We start from the raw sequence: 19,615 nt of genomic DNA on the forward strand, positions 1-19,615 counted from the left end.
AGTTAATTCAGAGTTTTGGAAAACTTGGCAACTGCATTTGACTTTAAAAAATGAAAAAAATTTTGCTATAGTTTTGGAAATTAGAAAAGAAGGTGGTTATGCCCCACATGTCTGTACATATACACATAGCATGAATATTCCTCTCCTTTTCTTGGGGTTTTTATTGCAAAATTGGGCAACAATATGAAAGGGTATATGATTGCAAAAAGGAGAAGAGGAGGAGTTAGATTTATAGAGGTTGGTCTTTGTTCCCCTGGACTAATGAATCCTGACCTGTGGCTGATGCCCATTGCTGAGCAGAATTAATGTGCCTTTCAAAGGTTTTTAACCCATTCATGGGGTGGAGCAGGACAGCTAGAGGTCACACATAAATAGCCATGATAGCACACGGGGTGAGGAGGCAGGAGAACCCAGAGTGAATGTGTCATTGAGGACTCTGGGGCAGTGGTTGAGTAGGAAGCACCAAGAATCTGTCTCCTCAGCTAGACAATTGTACTGGCAAAATATGATACAACTATTTTAGAACTCTGGAGTCTGTCAAGGCTTGCAACTCCTAGAGGGAGGCTTGGCTCGTTAATTTTGGTGAACTTCAGCTCTTAGCAGAGTAGCAGCTACCCATCCTTCATCCCTACCCACATGGTGGGCAGCTGTGCACATGTTCCTATAATAGTTTGTGCATACCTTTGAGGAACCAGGGTGGAAAGTCCCTGACCTCCAACTATCAGGGATCTGTGCTCTGATCAGTGATTGCCTCTTCTGATCACAGAGGTGCAAAGAGGCAGGTGACCGTTGCTTTTGCACCTTCCACCACTGTTGCAAGCCTCTCCCCTCCTCCTCCAGCTGTAGTGTCTTGTAGGGGATTTAAAGGGCTGATGCCCTTCTTCATATTTCTCTCTTTTCCCTTTTGAGAGTCAGCTATTAAACAGTGGGACATTGAAAAAGCCATTGTATATATGGGGAAAATTAGAAAATGGCTGTGCATGACCAGGGTAGAGTGCAGGCTCAGAAAACACATGAGAAGACCTTATGTTTATACTTCAAGCTGATCCTTGGCACAGAGACAGTCTACAACAATTAAAAAAAACAATAAGAACAGTAGAAAAAAAACTAGAAAATCCTGGGGAGGGAGAGAATCTTGATTGCCAGAGTTACCACATTATTAGATTGTCAGATGTCTGGTTTTCAACAACAAAAAATCACCAGTTATGCAAAGAAATAGTAAAGGATGTCCCATTCAAAGGAAAAAAAGTCAACAGAAACTGTGCCTGAAATAGACTTGATGGCAGAGTTACAAGATGAGTTTGAAACAACTGTCTTAATGATGCTCAAAGAACTAAAGGAAGATTCAGAGAAGGTCAAGAAAATGATGTAGGAGCAAAGTAGAAATATCAATATATAGAAAACCTAAAAGTGAACCAAAAAAAAAAAAATTCCAAGAGCTAAAAAGACACAATAACTGAAATGAAAAATTCACTATAGGGATTCAGAGACAGACTTGAGCAAGTAGAATAAAGAATCAACAAACTTGAACATAGTGCAATGGACAACATGCTTTTAAAAATAGAACACAAAGAACTCACAAGGGAAATTTGCAAACCTAGAAATGAATGAAAACAAAAACACAAGCCAAACCTTGGGGGATATAGTGATAAAGGGAAAACTATATAGCTATAAATGCTTACATTAAGAAAGAAGATTGCAAATCAACAACCTAAGCTTACAACGTAAAGAACTAGGAAAGAACAAATTAAATCCAAAGCTAGCAGAAGGAATGAAAATGATGATTAGAGCAGAGATAAAATTGAGAATATACAAACAATAGAGAAAATAAGTGAAACCAAAAATTGGTTCTTTGAAAGATCAACAGAATTGACAAGTCTCTAGTTAGAGGTACTAAGAAAAAGACTCAAATTACTAAAATCAGAAATGAAAGTGGGGGATATTACTATCAATTCTACAGAAATAAAAATGGTACATGTAAGATACATGCTATTTGTGATACAAGGGAGTACTATGAACAGTTGTACACCAACAAATTGGATAACAGATGAAAATGGGCAATTTTTTAGAAACACAAAACCTACCAAGATTAATAATAAAGAAATAGAAAATCTAAACAGACCGATAAATAGGAAGGAGATTAAGTCTCTCATAAAAAAAAATCTGAAAGAGAAAATCTCTAGGCTTCATGGCTCCACTGGTGAATTCTGCCAAACATTTAAAAAAGAGTGAATACCAATACTTTTCAAATTCTCCCAAACAACTGAAGAGAAAGGAACACTTTCTAACTCATTCTATGAGACCAGCATTATTATCCTGACACCAAATCCAAAGACTACAACAACAAAAAAAATGAATCAATATCCCTTGTGAATATGTAAAAATCTTCAACAAAATACTAGCAAACAGAATCCATCAGCTTATAAAGAGATTGTACACCATGACCAAGTGGGATTTATTCCTGAAATCCTGAAATTTAAACATGGTTCAACCTATGAAAATCAGGGTAATATAAAACATTAACAGGATGAAGAAGAAAACCACATGATCATCTCAGCTGACACAAAAAAAGCATTTGACAAAATTCTGCACCCTTTCAAAGTAAAAACACTCAACAAGCTAGGAATAGAAGGGAACTACCTTAACATAACGGAAGTCCTATACGACACAGTTAACATCACACTCAGTGAAAGTCAAAGCTTTTCCTCTAAGATGAACAAGGCAAGAATGCCTGCCTTTGCTACGTGTATTCAACACAGTACTGGAAGTTGTAACTACAACAGTTAGGCAAGAGAAAGAAAGAAAGCGCATCCAGATTGGAAAAGGAGAAGTCAGATTATCTCTGTTCACAGATGATACGACCTTACATGTAGAAAACCCTAAAGATTCCACACAGTAACCCTGTTACAACTTAGAGATGAATTCAGCAAAGTAGCATGGCACAAAGTCAGTACACAAAAATCAGTTTCATTTCCATACACTAACAATGAACAATCTGAAAAGGAAATTATGGAAACAGTTCCATTTACAATAGCATTAAAAAGAATAGGAATTCACCAAGGAGGTGAAAGACTTGTGTAATAAGAACTCCAATAAAGAGAACTTTTGAATTAACTTTGATTTAGCTCAAAGACCTACATGTAAGACCTAAAACTATAAAATTCTTAGAAGAAAACATAGGGCAAAAACTTCATGGTATTGGATTTGGAAATGATGTCTTCAGTATGACACCAAAGGCACAGTCAACAGAGGAAGAAGTTGGATTTCATGAGAACTTGAAAATTCTTTGTGTCAAAAGACACTACCAACAGAGTAAAAAGGCAACCAATAGAATGGGAGAAAGTATTTGCAAATCTTACATCTGATAAGGAAGAATATCCAGAATATATAGAGAATTCCTAAAACTCAACAAGAAAATCAGTGCAATTCAAGAGTAGATGTTTCTCCAAAGAAGATATACAAATGGCCAATAAGCATATGAAAGATGCTTAACATCACTATTAAGGAAATAGTCAAAAACCACAATGAAATGCTATCTCATACCCATTAGGATGGCTACTATCAAAAAAAAGAGAAAATAACAAATATTGGTGAGGATGTGGAGAAATTAGAACATTGTGCACTGTTGATCACAATGTGAAATGGTATAGCTGCCATGGAAAACAGTATAGTGGTTTCTCAAAAGATTAAAAATAGAATTACCATATCATCCAGCAATTCCACTTCTGGGTATATCCCCAAAATAATTGAAAGCGGGGTCTCAAAGAGGTACTTGTGCACCCATGTTCACAGCAGTAATATTCATAATAGCTAAACGTGTTAGCAACCCAAATGCATGATGAATAAATACACAATATATATGTGCAGTGGAATATTGTACAGCCTTAAAAGAAGGAAATTCTCATATATACTACAACATGGATGAATCTTGAGGACATCATGCTAATGAAATAAATCACAAAAAGATAAATACATGAGATTCTTAGTCAAAATCAGAAACAGAAAATAGAATGGTGGTTGCCAAGGGCTAGGGGGAGGGGAATGGGGAGCTATTGTTTAATGGGTACAGAGTTTCAGTTGTATGAGATGAAAAGAATTTCTGAAGATGGATGGTCATGAAGGTTGCACAAGTGAATGCATTTAATACCACTGAACTGTACACTTAAAAATAGTAAAGATGGTAAATTTTATGTTAGGTAAACTACAGTAGAAAAATAGGCGGGAGAAAAAGTGAATGTGCCTGACATGTGGAGAAGCAAGAGGGAAACCAAGTTCCCTGCCCCTGACAAATAAATGATGAGAAAAGGGGCCTCCATCTACTTAGAATGGGGAGATTGATTTCTACGCACTTGAGTTTGGTGAATAGTCAGGGTATGGCCTGATAACCTGAACTGTCACCTGGTTGGTCCCTCCAGAAAAGAGCTGCCACTGTCAGAGGCAGGAGGTGTGGGGCAAGCCCCACTTCTGTAGGGCCTCACAGGACCTGCAACCTAGGACTGGAAGGGCGTGGTACACCAGCACCTGTAGTCCTGCCTTGTGCTAGGGGTCCCAGAGAGGGGGACTTGGCTTTTGGGGAAAGCCTGTGAGCACTCATCCCCCACAGCAGGCCTGGAGACCCCTCATTCCTTTTCTGCATCATGAGCTGTAAGGTCTCTTTCTGAGTGGAATCCCCTTTATTCTGACAAAAAAACAGCTCCCCTTTGCTTAAAGAAAGCTTGGATAGGGACTCCCGAAGGGTTTGGGTAGCCCCAATCAACTTGCAACCACGTGGACCCAAGCTTTCCTGTGCCTGGGGGCCTCTCTTCTGTGTCTGTGTGCTCCAGGTTCCTCGGGCTGGCTGCTCTGAGCCTGGGTTCAACTTTAAGATGATTTCTCCACTAGCTGAAAGGCAGGTATTCTTTCTGTCCCCTTTGACCTCTAGGTTCCAAGAGTAATAACCCTGCCTCTCACTGGTATTTCCATCCTTTGGGTACTTGCAACTGGAGAATAGGGCTTGTGACAGCCCCAGGGTAATGGAATATATGAAGAGAACCTTAAGTACTCAGGGGGTGCCTCATGGACACAAAGGGAGAATGAGATGGACTCAGTTTCAAAGCTGGAACAGGCAGAAAATGCAAACAATTCAGAAGGGAATTAATCCTTTGAGAAGCATAGAGATGCAAAGGATTTCAAGTTATATCCTCTATATTGGGGTCAGCAAACTTTACAAATGTGAAAAATCACTAGGGAGCCTTTTCACAACTGCATATTCCCAAGCTCCATCTCCAGAGATTTGGCTCAGGTAGTTCTGGGGGTGGACCCCAGGATTCTATATTTTTAAAGGAACCGTCCAGGAATTCAATACAGGTGGTTCACGGTCCATGCTTTGAGCCCCTCTGCTCACATGATGCCTGAGCTTCTACAGTGCACAGCCACTGACTGCATCCATTGACAGAGCAGGAGGCTGATGAGGGAGTTGCCAACCTTAGGCATCTCACGGTCAGCCCCGTCGTCCACACCCTTCACTGAATCTGCCTCCCCACAGAGACCACCTTGTTAAGAGGCTGATGAGGCCTGTTCTCATGGGAACAACACAGCTGATGAGATCAACCTGGTTCATCGCAATGAATCTTAGTCACGCACGTCATTGAGATTGGCTTGCTCTGAATCTCAACGCCAATGTTGTGATACACAAGTATTGTGATACTTGTGGGGATGAAGAGTAACTTTTACATTGCTAATAAGGTCTGAGGGGAGTGAAGTGATAGCTAAAGGGTACTGAGCCTCTTGAGGTGCTGAAAATGTTCTAAAATTGAGTGTGGTTATGGTTGCACATACCTGAATATACCAAAATCCACTAAATTTTACACATTAAATGGGTGAATAGTGTGTTTTGTGAATTATTTCTCAACAAAGCTGGTTTTTTAAAAAGTTATTTCATAGCATGGGTGCATAAAACACTAAAGACACGTTAAAGATGTTCCAGAGAATGTTGTTTTATATATGGGTAAAGATAGTGCTCTTTCAGTAGCGCGGTGGCAGTGTGTCCACCACATAAGGGTGCATGGTTCCTTTACGCTTGGTAAAGGAACATGAAATATGTTTCATACAGTACAGGGGGAAGAAAAAGATCTGAAAAGCCCATAAAATAGCCCATTTGTTGGTGGGATGGCTTTATTAATATATTTAAAAACAATTTGATGATTTCTTATGATATTTGACACAACTTAGTAATGACTTATATAATGACTTTGCTCACTACTCTCTTATCTCTACAGAGATATGTTATGGAGTCTGACACACTTCAATTTGAAATGTATGTCTCAGGAGAGGGTCGGTCCTGACATTGAAGTACTGCCAGCACCAGCTAAGCTGGAGACTGACTACTTGGGCCTACACTGTCCAGTTCTCTGGTCTGTATGGGGTCCCGGTTTTACCTTGCATTTTCTGGCTTAATGCTCTTCCTCTCAGAAATCATGAACTTAGATTCACGATTCAAAGTCCTGAAGGAGATCACTGAGGAGTCGTTTCTCAGTCTATTTGGAAGCTATTGCTTCATTTAAATAATGAATAGCTTCCCTTCTGAGCAACCTATGACACTGAAACACCCAGAGCTTCTCTCCTAAGATGTTCAGAAGACAGACCTATGGAACTGGAAGGATTCTTAGATACATGGTGCAACTCTGTTTACAGCTGAGGCACCTGAGGCCCAGGAGAGGCAAAGTGAAAGGAAATTCCCAGGTAGTAGGGGAGCTAAGACGAAACCTTCTGACTTGTGGCTCGTTCCATGTTCTACACTTTGAGCTGCCTATGAAAGCTGAAAACAAAATGTAGCACATCCATCTTCCTTGTCTCCCTAAAACCAAATCCAAAAATCTATTTCTAAAATCAAGTTGTAACTGTTTTTGTAGAGCAGGGGCAGCCCATCCTGTTACTGAGGGAATATGACCCTTTTGGTGGGGAGAGGTGGAAGAAGGCCAGTCACTGGGGGGACCAGCCACAGGCTCCTCCTCCCAAGTGACAGGACCTGGAAGAATGCTCCTTCCCCTCTACAACATAACCGAATTGCTGCTTCCCCACCAGCCTCCAGCACTTGCTCTGTGCCAAGCTCTGGCTCCCACCCAGCTCCTCCTTGGGAGCCAAACACCAGACACCCTTGTCCTAGGCACTGGTCCAGAATGGCCTTAGTAGTCAGCAAAGAGGAACTCTGTCACAGCCTGGGGGGCCTGGCTGCCTGGGTGGGTGGCCAGGACCCTTCCTCTGCAGAGACCTTGGCCCAGCCCCAGCAAAGGAAGGAAAAGGACTTGGTGCAATGGTACTGTGGGGGTGGGGGTGGGAGGTGAGAGAGTGCTTGCTCTGGCTGATTCCTTTTCCGCAGCTGGGAGGAATTCCATGCCACCAGGATCTGGGTGCCACATGCCTTAAATTCAGCCAATGAATTAGTGCCTGGGATCCCGGAACCACACACACTCTTGATGCCTGGGACTCTGCACTCCAGATGAAGCTGGAGCTGAGACAGAGTGAGCGGGTACAGGTGACTTTTCTTTGCAAGGAGGCTTTTTAAGGTTTCTCCTCTATTCCCTTCCTTGGGAGGACCAGTGGCCGGTGTGTCCAGCAGTGGCCTCTCTTCTACCTTTGAGATTTATTAGTAGGATTGCCAAGACAGTTGGTCAGTTCTTTGATTTATATGTAGTCACTTTTCCTGGACAGTTTCAAAGGGTGGTCGGGACATGTGGGAGCCCACCTCTTTCTGCAGCAGGCCTGTGTGTCTCCCAGACACTGGTTCACCCATTAATCTTTGAGCCCCGACGCATGAGTCACCATCAAGGGCAGAGTGACATTATCTGCATGCAAGCCTACATTTCCATATGTTGTAGCAACCTTTCTTAAAATTGAGAATTCACAGACCCCTAAGCTATGCCTGCAGACCTCTAGGGGATGCCAGGCCTAATTGGAGAAATACATTCAGTTTAATTCTTTCACTTGAGTTGACCAGTTAACATGAATGACATTGTAAACATGAAGAGATACTTAGACCCTGAAGCTAGATGTATACCTGGCTGTAGTCGTGCCACTAGCTTCAGAAGGTACTTACGTCGATTTTGATTTTTTTTTAAAGTCAGAATGAAACAAAAACCTAAAACTCCTTTTAGAACTCATGGCCACTTTTCTCTCCCTCCCACCACCACAAACTCTCAGGGATTCCTAGATGCCATTTTGAGGAAGAGGGTTGTAGAAGAGTCTTTTCCGCTAATAAGCAAGACCTTCTTAGGAGAGACAGGAGGTGGGCCCCATAGTCCACTGAGACTAAAGGAGGGAAAGTGATCATACAATTCTGAGTTGGGAGGGCCGGAGGGAGCCTCTTCTTCAAGACCATATGATCCATGACTCCAGTGTCAGCATCCCAGTCCATTACCAGACAGCTGCTGATGCAGTGTTCTCGTAGCCAAAGTTGGCTGTTCTAGAATTCCAGTGATTGGTTTTGCTCTTGACATCTGGAGCCACGTTGAATTGAAAAACAAACAAAAAAACTAATGGGGTAGAGGGCATGTAAGCCTGATTTGAGATCCTTCCTTTTCTTTATAAATGGATACAAGAAGTCCATTGAGCAGCCAGTGAATGTACTGATTTTTGCTTCTGAAAAATGTACAGATGGGGGAGATGGGAGTTTGGAGGAGAAGCACAGATGGAGAAGTCTTTTCGTTTTGACTTGTCATTGAGCAGAGACCTGGAATTGCTGAGGGTGTCAAGACTCACAGATGCGAACACAGGGACGAAGAGTGACACAGACACATGGCAGAACCAGCCGGCAGTCAGTGTGTTTTTGCAGGGTTCAGGTACACGAAGAAGGATTCAGAACTGGGGGAGGCCAGGAGCTTCAGCACAAGTCCCTCGTGTCCTCCCTTGGGGACAGGGCTGAGTGCTCAGGGGTGGCTGAACACCCACCGGTGTTTCCAGATGACTGAGGCAAGCTGCTTCTGCTCCCCTCTCCTTAAAAGTGTGAGTCCTGTCTCTTCCCCTGATGTGCTGAGCCAGGCATTACTCTGAAGTTGTCTGGGGCGTGATCAGTTGAGTGCTGTTGCTTCTTTTGAAATCAGTTTTCTTTCAGGTGCTAGGAAATGAAAATATTCTAACTTTACTTTTGTGGATTCTCATTACTGAAAATTTTGTGTAGTTCTGAGCACAAATACACATCTATGGAGTCCTAGTTTTGAAAGCACTTGCTGGCCTCTGTCCTATCTTTTTCACCCTAAACAGCTTTTCAGGGCCACTACATGATGTTAGAGTCCTCAGGATAAACCAAGAATGAAATTGTTCCTTTGGTTTCTAGATTGTCATGTTAAGCACTTGAAATTTGCAAGCTTTTCAGCTGGTTCAGGAGATGCAGTTATCACTTGAATTTACTGCCAATTGTATATTTGAAAGGTATACACCTGGGATTGGGTTTGGTTATTTTTAGAGGTGTGGTGGGTAGCCCAGCTCTCCCTGGCTACTGCTGATGAGCTTGAGATAACCCAGCTGGCTCTGCTGTAGCCAGTGAGCCCCTTGTCTGTCTTGGGGGGAAGCCCAAAACCATAGACTGTGTTCTGGTCTACACTCTGCTGTTGCACTTGCTGAGACCTGCTGGTGGAAGTGCTGAGTCTTCTCTGGTCAGAACAAGGAGGACCCAGTTTCCTTAGGGACTCATGAGCTGTCAGAACCTGCTTAGCCCGCCTCTGCCGCCACTGCTGTGCTGTGGCCTGTAGAGTGGGGAGAGCCTGACACCTTTTTGGCTGGGGATCCTGCCTGCTTCCCTGCCCTGTTGCAGATGAAAAGATGACAGTTCCACCCATTCCTTTTGGGTCTGATTTGACTGGATAGGTTCACCTACTTAAGGGCAAAAGGACCTGCTAGTAGAACCATCCCTCAAGTTAGAAAGCAGTCCTTAACCAGAAGAGTACACCAAGGTGGGCATTGAGGACTCTGTATGTGAAAATGTGCTGGGCTGCTTTGCTGCCTATCAGGCCATTCTCACGAGCACTGCCTGGATGACCAACAACCTGCCCAGTGCAGATGTGCACAGGCATTACTGTCCAGTTCTTGGGTCTTCGAGGAGGGGCTAGGTCATGTTTGTCAGATGTGGGGAACAGAGGCTGACTATTCCCTATTCCTTACTGGACATCCTTCCTATGAACTAATTTTGTGAGCTGGTGGCTGAAGAACTTAACTGGATGGTTCACTCAGGTTGACATGGGAGCCAGTTAAGATTGAATGGCCACTGTCAGTTCAGGGCATGTTGCTTATACCCTCCCACAAATCCATTTCTTGATGCCCCTGTCAGAGAGAGACCAGAGGATGGGATGAACCCATGGGGATGAACTAAAGTGGTATTTTTAAATTGTCACCCAATACAAGAGAAACATAGCAGGATAGGAGGTGATGTAGGGAGAGCAAGTCTAATGTGGTATGTGTCCTCTAGACAACATGAAAGGCAGTAAATATATTGTTCTGATGTCTGTTAAGATTATGATGAAAAGAATCAGAATCCAGTGTTAAAGCAAGCCTGAGAGACACCCAGAGAAGGCAGTCACCATGTCGAGGAGCTGGCTGCCCAGTGACCCAGGATGCAGGCCCCACCCCATGGGTGCTCCCGCTGGGGTTTCTTACCCTTAGGGCCTGGGGGTAGGCTTTCCCTTACTCTTCATTTTATGTTCCTTTCATACCCTTTATTCTTAACACTGTATCTAACTCCAAGGAATTTTATTTTTGAATCACAACTCCAAAACCTGTTGTTTGAAGGGTAGTTTCAATTTATTAACGAACCAGAGAAAACACCACAAAATTACTGTGAAAGGCCAAGAAAGCCAGATAGGGATTCATTCTGTCCAACTCTCCGGTGCATGCCAGAGTAAACCCTTCCCGTGCCTCACAGATGCTGTAGATGGGGGAAGGCTGGTCCTACAGGGGGAGCACAGTTCTCTGTTTCTGTGTTATTGGGGAAACTTTCCTTCCACCCACTCCAGGAAAGTTTACCTCTGCAGGATCATAAACCTGCACATTGAGGACCTAAAAAACACAGCTTTTCAAAAACATTTTTTCAATTTGCAGCTCTTCTTTTTCACACCTTTGGATTCATTTTTATTTTGTATGAAACAGCACACCTAGAGACAGATTGCAAACCCAGCCCATTAGATACTATTGTTCTTCTCTGCTGCTTAATAGTCTAGATCCAGGTTGATCCCTCTCACACTCTGAGGAGAAAATAGTAAGACCTTACATTAGAGTTTTCAAAAGCATGAACATACATCATCTCATCTGATCCTCCTAGCAGCCCTGGGAGGCAGGCAGGCAGCCATCATGGTTCCTGGATGCAGAAGATGGCGTTGTAACTACTGGAGCTGGGAACCAAATCCATATCCTCCAATTCCTGGTCCAGAGCACCTTCCACTCCACAAGATGGACTGAGCCCATCTTGATGAGCAGGGCAGCCTTGCTGCCTAGAATAGATGAAATATCTTTTGGGCTTGCCAGCAAGGTGTTTTTAAGTGCAGGCCTCATCAGCAAGCTCAGGGGATAAACACATCTGAGCTTAATTCAGCATCAACATCAGATAGGTGACTAGGACAGAACATGGGTGTCTTTGACAAGGGTTTCTTTTTGTTTTCTTGATTCTCAACTGGACCATTTTGGGTGCTGTAACTTGACTGCAGCGAAGTCCAGAAGGAGGAAAGGCATTCAAAGGACTTTCTCATCCAGCAATTTATTGATTCCTTCACAGATCCTCTTGAGGTTGGACCTACAGTCTCCATCCAGATTATAAAGGGCAGAGAGGAACTCCACATCAGCAAAGTGGTCAAAGACATGGTTGATGCGCCCGTGGGTCCTGGGCGTCAGGTGTCGCTGCACCAGTTCATGCACCAGGTCCTTGCATTCATGTAGGAGCTTGGAGAGCACGTTCCTATCAAAGGTGTATTCCACCTCATAGAAACTGACGATAGTCATGGCGGTCTGGTTCAGCTTCTTCCTGAACTTTTCCACAATGACAACCTCCTCCTGGCTGAACTGGTTGTTCCGGTACAGGATCCCAATTTTGATTGCCACCTTGATTAAGTCTTTCATGATCTTGTGGGCTTCCTTCTTGTTGTGGGTGTGCTCTTTGGTGACTTTGTAGAGCTCATCAAAGATTTCACTGCTGGTGTCATCAATCAACATGTTGGCCACAGTTTTGCTGGCTATTTTGCTCAGAATCTTCTTCTGAGCTTGAAGGGCAAGGCTCTTTGAACTGAAAACATCGGGACCTATGGTAAGGAGAGAAAGAAAAGTTAGAGAAATATGAGAACCATTATTATGTTTCTGAAAGTGAAACACACTCATTTGAACTTATGTTCTTTGCTCTAAGAACATTCCTTTATAGCCCACAGCTCCCTAACTAAACCCAATCCCAGCCCAGGGTTGCTCCACTGTCCTCTCCACATGTCATGCTTGTCTGCCCTCTTGAACTTTCCTTACTGACCTCTTTCCTCTCTGGAAGTGGTCTCCTCTGTTCTGGCCAAATCTCACCTTTTTGGACCTTTCTTATGCATAAAGACTTCCTGACTCTTAGCTCACAGAACTCCCCACAATGGCTGTTGCACTGGAAACCAGTTTTGCAAGTTATCTAGGAATAAATTATTGTTTAATGACAAGGATGTAGCACCAATACCAATCCCATTCCCAGGGCAGACATGGGTAGTTGATCCTGGTAGTCTCTTTGAGTCTCAGAATCCATATTTCATGAGTCTAAGACGTATTTTTTTCATGCTTGATATCTTGGAAATTGGAATGTCTTATAGTCACTGTTGCCAGGTGACAGTTGTGCTGTGGTTGTTACTACCTGTGTGTGCATCAGTTTACACAATAGGAGCCAGAGATTTTGGCAAGTCAAGAGCGCTCTGCAGGATATGTTGCCTCACCAGTGCCCTAGTTTGGCTTAGAGAACAGCACTTTGGACACATAGACATCAATAACTCTAAGTTGTAAAGAAGTTTAGAAAAACCAAAGTCAATTTATTTCCCTACTATTTTCCAGTTTATGAATTCATGAGAGCAATATATGTTAAAAAATAACATTATGTCTAAGTCTAAAAAGGAACTTTCAATACATAAAAAATTCTAAGTAATAAGAAAGCAATCATTCACAACTGAATTGGCAGCACTTTCTTTCTTAAGAGCACATAAAACAGCATCTTACAATTGGTGGTGTCATTAGAGTTGATGAAATATTCCATGAAGTCACCAATTAGCTGATAGCTAATATTTGAAGTGAAATACTCTGTAGTATGTATGCACGTTATTTTTAATCTTCTCAAGGAGATTCAAGTTGCCTGAGGGCAGAGACAATGTTTCCCACAGCACCTAGCTCGGTTCTAGACGCAGGTGGAATGGTGTCTCCAAAGTAAAATATCAAAAAAATATTGCAGAAGGAGAAAGTAGTAAAATACAGTGCACTTATACTAAAAAATAAAAAATTTCCTTTGTTAACTGAGGGCTCTCTAGAATCCCTAGAGCTTTTGTCCAGTGCTCTGGCCACACAGAAGTGATATGTGATAGGCAGATGGCCATACATGCCAGCTTCTGCAATCCTTGTCTATCCTTCCCATCTTGTACCCCACCCCCTCTGTCCATCCTGGACTCACATCCTCAGTGGACAGCATGATTAATGTTGCAGACAGACTCAGTGAACACTCTAACACAATTTAGACACAGGCCCAGGTGCTCCCTCCACCTGTGTGCCCCCTCATGACTGCCCCAGTGTTGTTCTCTCAGCCCTGGGTTCTTCCGGGATAGCTATTTCTCCTCTTGGACTTCTTCCAGCTACGGCCCCTAGAAGGGGGTCACTGTGACAGCATCAGCAGTACTAAAGCAGTGGGTGCTATGGCCTCCCCAGCCCCAGGAAGCTCTCTCCCTAAAATTTGAGTCCATTAAATCTCCAAGCAATTTCAGAGCCAAGTGATCCCAGCATGGGCAGGTATGACTTGACTCTACCGTGAGTAAGCCTGCCTGCCTGATTAATGCCCTCCAGAGTTTGTGACAAATAATATTCTTGCTCAGTTTGACCACCTACTCTAGTCACTTGACTTTTGTGTGAACAACCTTTGTTCCAAAAACATTAAAGTTTGTCCCCCAAACACAAGTATTTACAAGCATGGAGGATGTTCAGAAGATGGTGCTGTATGTTTTGAAGTCAATTCCAGAGGAATTAAAGACTTCTCTGAGTAGTGGCCCTATCACTGAAATTAGTATATGCCTCCTCAGGTGATTTTTTCTGGCAGGAACAAGGGAATCTAGATGGGTCCCTTTTGGAATACAAAAACGAGTCATTTCTCTGTAGACACAGCTCCTAAAAAATGCCTGAAAATAAGGTATTTTAAAAGGCTTTCTGGAAATGCAGCAAACATGCGTTTATACAGAAGCAACGGATCAAATAAATATGTGTCCACTAGAACATAAGCTCTGTGAGAGCAGGGATTTGTGTTTAAGCCCTCCTGCACATCCAGGGCCTAGCGCACTGGGGGCTCCTGGCCCATATTGGTGGAATGAAGGGCATGCCGGCTTTGCGCCAGGTACTTCATGGCTTAACCCTAATAGCTGAAGGAAGCTGGCATTTTTCCTGGGGTTTCCCTGCTGGCCTGGTTCTAAACACTGCTCTTTCCCGAACATTTTTCTCTGGAGCAGTGGCCATCATAACTTTTGTTTATATACTTCCAGAAGCATTTGAAACACTATATACTTTCTTGCATATTCTTTTGACAGCAAGTATTTTTCACCTTAAGATTAGTTATAATTTGTAAGTAGAATTTCTAGGTATTATACATACTGATATTTTAAAATTAACCCATTAAATCATTCTTTTAAATGTGTTCAATATAACAAATACTACAGTGATGTAACACCCATTATTGTCAATTTAAAAATGACAGGACCAAGGACATTTTCTTTTTTCTCTTTGAAATTGTATCTCTATTCTGTGACACCCAGAGAATTTTAACTTACATTTTTATGCTTAAAAAATGTTTTATTTGCTCAATTCATGGTAATTTCCTACAGCCAAAGGATGCGTATAAATTGAGATTTAAATTGACAGAAGATTCCATTTCTTCCTGAGTTACATTTTAATTACTTTGAGTACAATATAAAGTATTAAAATTTTGATACTTAGTAAACATAAAAATTAAAGTTTTATTGGCAATACACCTCTAATGAAAGGTTATATCACCTTGATTAAAAGAGGCATTGCCAGAGCTTCACATCATCCCTTTGTTTGACCAGGGAGGTTTTGCACCCCTGGGTAATAGGTTGTCCAGTAAGCCTCTTTAGTGAGAACTCCATGACTGAAACAGTGGAAAGAAGGAAGGTCAACCATTCTTTGACCTCAGGTTGTTTCTCAGGCAGCTAAGTTTAGAGAAGAGTATATGTATTGAAGTGAGAGGAATTGGATCTATGAATTGATTCCCTCAAAACTCTCCTTGTCTGCACAACACATGGAAAGTCCCTGGACTCTTGGTGTTGTACACACTCGTCTGAATCCTCTTTGGTAAGAGTGGCAGCATTCCATGAGATGTCAAGAGGTGTTTTCTTGTGGGAGAATAAAAATTTTCTTGATCAAATAAGCTTAGAAAATGCTGCGTTAAGCAATGTTAAATAGATTCCTTTCCTGGGAGGTTTAAAAAGTACTCCTTTAATACATTAAGGGGTTTTATCAACTCTCAGAGAGGGGTAGGGATGGTAGGCAGAATAATGGCCACCTAAAGATGTCCATAGACTAGTCCCTGGAACCTGTGTGTTACCTTACCTGGCAAAAAAGACTTTGTGGATGTCATTAAAGGAGTTTGGATGGAGAGATTATCCTGGTTTATTCAGGGAGCACAGTGTAATCACAAGGGTCATTTTAAGTGAAAGAGGGAAGCAGGCAAGACTGAGAGTCAGAGAAGGGGGTGCAAGGGGGAAAGCAGATGGTCAAATGATGTCAGCTTTGAAAATGGAGGAGGGAGCCACCAGCCAGGAAATGTGAGCCACTTCTAGAAGCTGGAAAAGGCAAGGGAATGGATTCTTCCCGAGAGCCTCCAGGATAAAAATGCAGCCCCACTGAAATGCTGATTTTAGTCCTATAAACCCATTCAGGATTTCTGAGCTCCAGAGCTGTAAGATGATAAATTTATGCTGTTTTAACCCTTTAATTTGTTACAGTAGCAACAGAAAACTAATTCAGGTGGGTAGAATTGTGATGTAGCATTTCCCAAATTTATTTGTTCAGTGAACTCTGTCTTCAGAGTAGTGACCAGCTACCCTAGTGCACCAGGATTGAGGGGTTTCCCAAATAGCAGATGTTCATTCCTAAAACTGGTAAAGTTCCAGGCAAATTGGGACAAGTTGGTCACCCTCTTCCTGAGCCATTAGTGATGCATATATCATTGACCTAAGAAATGAAGAACACAGAGAAATAACAAAGAAAAAATTTCAAATGCTGGAAGAATATAATACATACCCAATATTTAAGGCACTATCATCTCAGCAGGTAGGCTGTACACCCATGTTTGCCAACCCTCTCGACTTGCTTTTTAATTCTAGAGTCAACCTTAATTCCTTTTTATCCATTTTAGGCCAAAGTCCCTTTGTTCCTTGGTTTCTTTGCAGTTATTGAGCCTTTACTATTAGTTTGGCTCTGTATGAAGTGCTAAAGGGGAAATCTCCCAAAAAGTATTCAGTTGGGTCCCACTCTGAATATGGCAGTGCAGGGGTGTGAGATACAGACAAATGAAACAATGTACAGAAAGTTGGAGTAGCTCAAATTAGCATGAGTGAGAACAGCTGTAGGGAGCCAAGGGTGGACTTGCATGTGGATAGATGGGGATGGCTATGATATTTGGAAGTGGTTTCTAAAGTCATAGATAAGGGCCAATAATTTTCCCCAAATCACCAAGGCTTTGGGTGGTTTTCCTGATGTTTTCAGCCATCTCCATTATATAAGAAGGTGTTTTTTACCTACAATGGGATTTGGGGTATAAGTTTCTATGGTGAGGGCTCAGAAGGATCACAGATACAGCATATCTAAAGCCTTGAAGATGAAGAGCCTAGAGCAGAGGAACCCAAGTGTTATGGGTCATCAAAATCATCAGGAAAATTTTAGGGAAAAGCAACAAAGAACAACAAAGTTGATCTGCACACTCTCCCGAGACGGCCAGCATCAAAATCATCTAGAGTTGAGCTAGTAAGCCACGCTCCCTCTGTGATTCTGACATGCTGCACGTAGGGTCCAGTGATCATGACCAGCCCCCATGTGTATCCGGTAGAACGCTGGTCCCGCAGATGCTCTAGGAAAGAAGGCTCTGTGGTCAGTTAAATAGGGTTGTAGAAGACTATTTATTATGGCTGGCCCTTGATGATTTGCCATACCAGGTAGCTTTTTAAAGGCATTGAGAAGTCCTGCAGTAAAGATACCTGTGTAGTTTTGTTTAGTCTACCACTCCTCAAAGGTCCTTCCTGGACCTTACATAATTTGTACAAACATACATGCATATATATGTGCATGTAAACACTACATTCTGTGGTGTACATTATGGGAAATGCTGGGACAGGACAAAGAGAAATAAAGACACTCTGATCAACTTTTACAACTCCCGAGATAGTGGGGGAGGGTGGGGAGACACCACTGTTCTAACACACATGCACGATTAAAGGGAGTGTGTGCACGGAGGGAGAGCCGGTGAGGCTGTCCTTTTCAAGACTTTTTTGCACATGGAAATCTTGGGCTTGCTTCTTCCCATCCAGCCTCCTGCTTCAGCCTTCTGTAGAGGGCCATGACGGTGACCCGCCAGGGAGGAACACTGCAGGCCGAGAGCAAGAGAGGAGCTTTGGGAGCCAAGGTCAGGAGCACACTTGGGGTATTTGGGGAAACAGGCCCAACTAGTGGGCACATGTTGTTTTGGGGAATCACCAAGAGATGTAAGTTAGAGCTCGGCAAAAACTGTTCTCTTATTCCTGTGTACAAGTCTTAGGGAGGCTCTTTTGGCCAGGGGTAATTCTCTTAACCATGTTTGTACAGAAGTTCCCATTCCCTAACCATGAAAGGTAATGGGTCATTCACAGTAACTCAGAATCTCTGAGAGTGCACACAAGGACATGATCATGCTGCTACTGTATAGCACACTTGGCCAGCACAATGAGACTAGATTGAAGAGGCTGCAAAATTTACCCTTCGAGAATGGCTTCCTTAAACCAAGATTGACAGTGGGGCTAAACTGAAAGGAATGTGAAGTCAGGGCTCTAAGAATAAGCACTCTTAGGACATTTACAGTGAAAGGAAAAGTACCAAAATTATGTGGGGAGAATGGCGTGACAGTGGTAGTGAACTGGTTTGGAGAAAGAAAGCAAGAGGCAATGTAAGTGGGCCCTTCACTGCATGGAACAGTACTGGGGCCAGGCCGAGTTGATGCTTCTCTAAGTGATTGTTCAGCCATAATACAAGTGATGTTTCCATATTTCTAGAAAACTTTAAGCTCCCCCAGATGGTGAAATGCCAAGCTAGTGGTGATAAACAGCAGGAAGATCTTACCAATCTGGGTGAGTGGGCAGAAAAGAGGCAGATGAGCTCCAGCAAGGTAATAAGTTCTGGGAAAAATAAATGATGCTTATGAGAAATGATGGGCTCTGAGCCATCAGCTACAGCCCAAGAGGAGGTTGAGCGTCGGCCCAGGATGTGCTGCAGTAGAGGGACTAGTGCAGACCCAGCTCTTCTCTCCTTACTCGCAGGACTCTGCAACTCTCCACTTCTGGTTAGGCGAGTATGGACAGCTGCATTAGTATTACAAAACTGGAGATTATCTTAATAGCCAGTGTACACACAATGTCACTTCACTTCTGTAATCAGCTTAAGATGATGGCAAGGAGGAGTTAGCTAAAAGTGTTCAGCAGAAGTTAAACACTGGAGATGGGACCCAGAGAAAACCAATCTGTGGTGCTTAATAGGCACCATCTGTCAAAGCAAGAGACCCAGAGCACAAGGGAGGTAGGCGGAGAGTTCTCCGGGCATGGGGAGGGGCAGAGGGTGAGTTTAGTGGCAGTCCAGGTTTCTCGCACTCAATCACTGAACATGTAACTGTTGGAAAGAAAGTTCAAGCAAGCCTCCTTGAGATTGGAGCAGCCTCATAAACTACTTTGAATTTGAATGTAGAGAAAATGACAGTTCCTATGGCCAGGGTTCTCACCTGACCCTGGTTGGCTTGCTCACTGCACACATGTGGGCAATGAGTTATTATTTATTCTATATAAAGAGCTCCACCCAGTGCTCTGGGTTGCACAGCTGCACGACTGTAGGAGAGCAGAGGCTGGAGTGGTGGCAGCGCCGAGGACAGAGACTGAGATGGCTGCGGGGGCGGAGAGGCCCAGAGGCAGAGACCGGTTTGCTGCATGCGGACTCACTCTGAGGTGGACGGGATTCTAGCACTTGACCTCCCACCATGGGAATAGATTTGTGTATAAACCTTTTCACCCCAAGAACGTTCCATTGTCATTTTTCAGTCCTACTGAATCAAGAGTGAACTTTCCTGGGGCTGAAACCCATTGGCAAGACGTTGAACTTTCTTGATGACCACCCATCCTTGACATCTGCACATGCACCC

The 19,615-nt window shown here is 43.0% G+C and overlaps 1 protein-coding gene across 3 annotated transcripts in view; it reads right to left on the reverse strand.

The window, feature by feature from the left end:
* Positions 1–5,959: 5,959 nt before the first annotated feature.
* Positions 5,960–19,615, reverse strand: part of TNFAIP8L3 (TNF alpha induced protein 8 like 3) — a 38,410-nt gene continuing 24,754 nt past the window's right edge. For all 3 annotated transcript variants that reach the window (XM_073211851.1, XM_017653745.3, XM_037021066.2), the window contains one exon: positions 5,960–12,257. In XM_073211851.1, the coding sequence (XP_073067952.1) occupies positions 11,695–12,257 (563 nt within the window). In that variant the 3' untranslated portion in view covers positions 5,960–11,694. The remainder of the gene's footprint in view (positions 12,258–19,615) is intronic.

Source organism: Manis javanica, chromosome 8 (genome assembly GCF_040802235.1).
Source record: "Manis javanica isolate MJ-LG chromosome 8, MJ_LKY, whole genome shotgun sequence".
Lineage (NCBI taxonomy): Eukaryota > Metazoa > Chordata > Mammalia > Pholidota > Manidae > Manis > Manis javanica.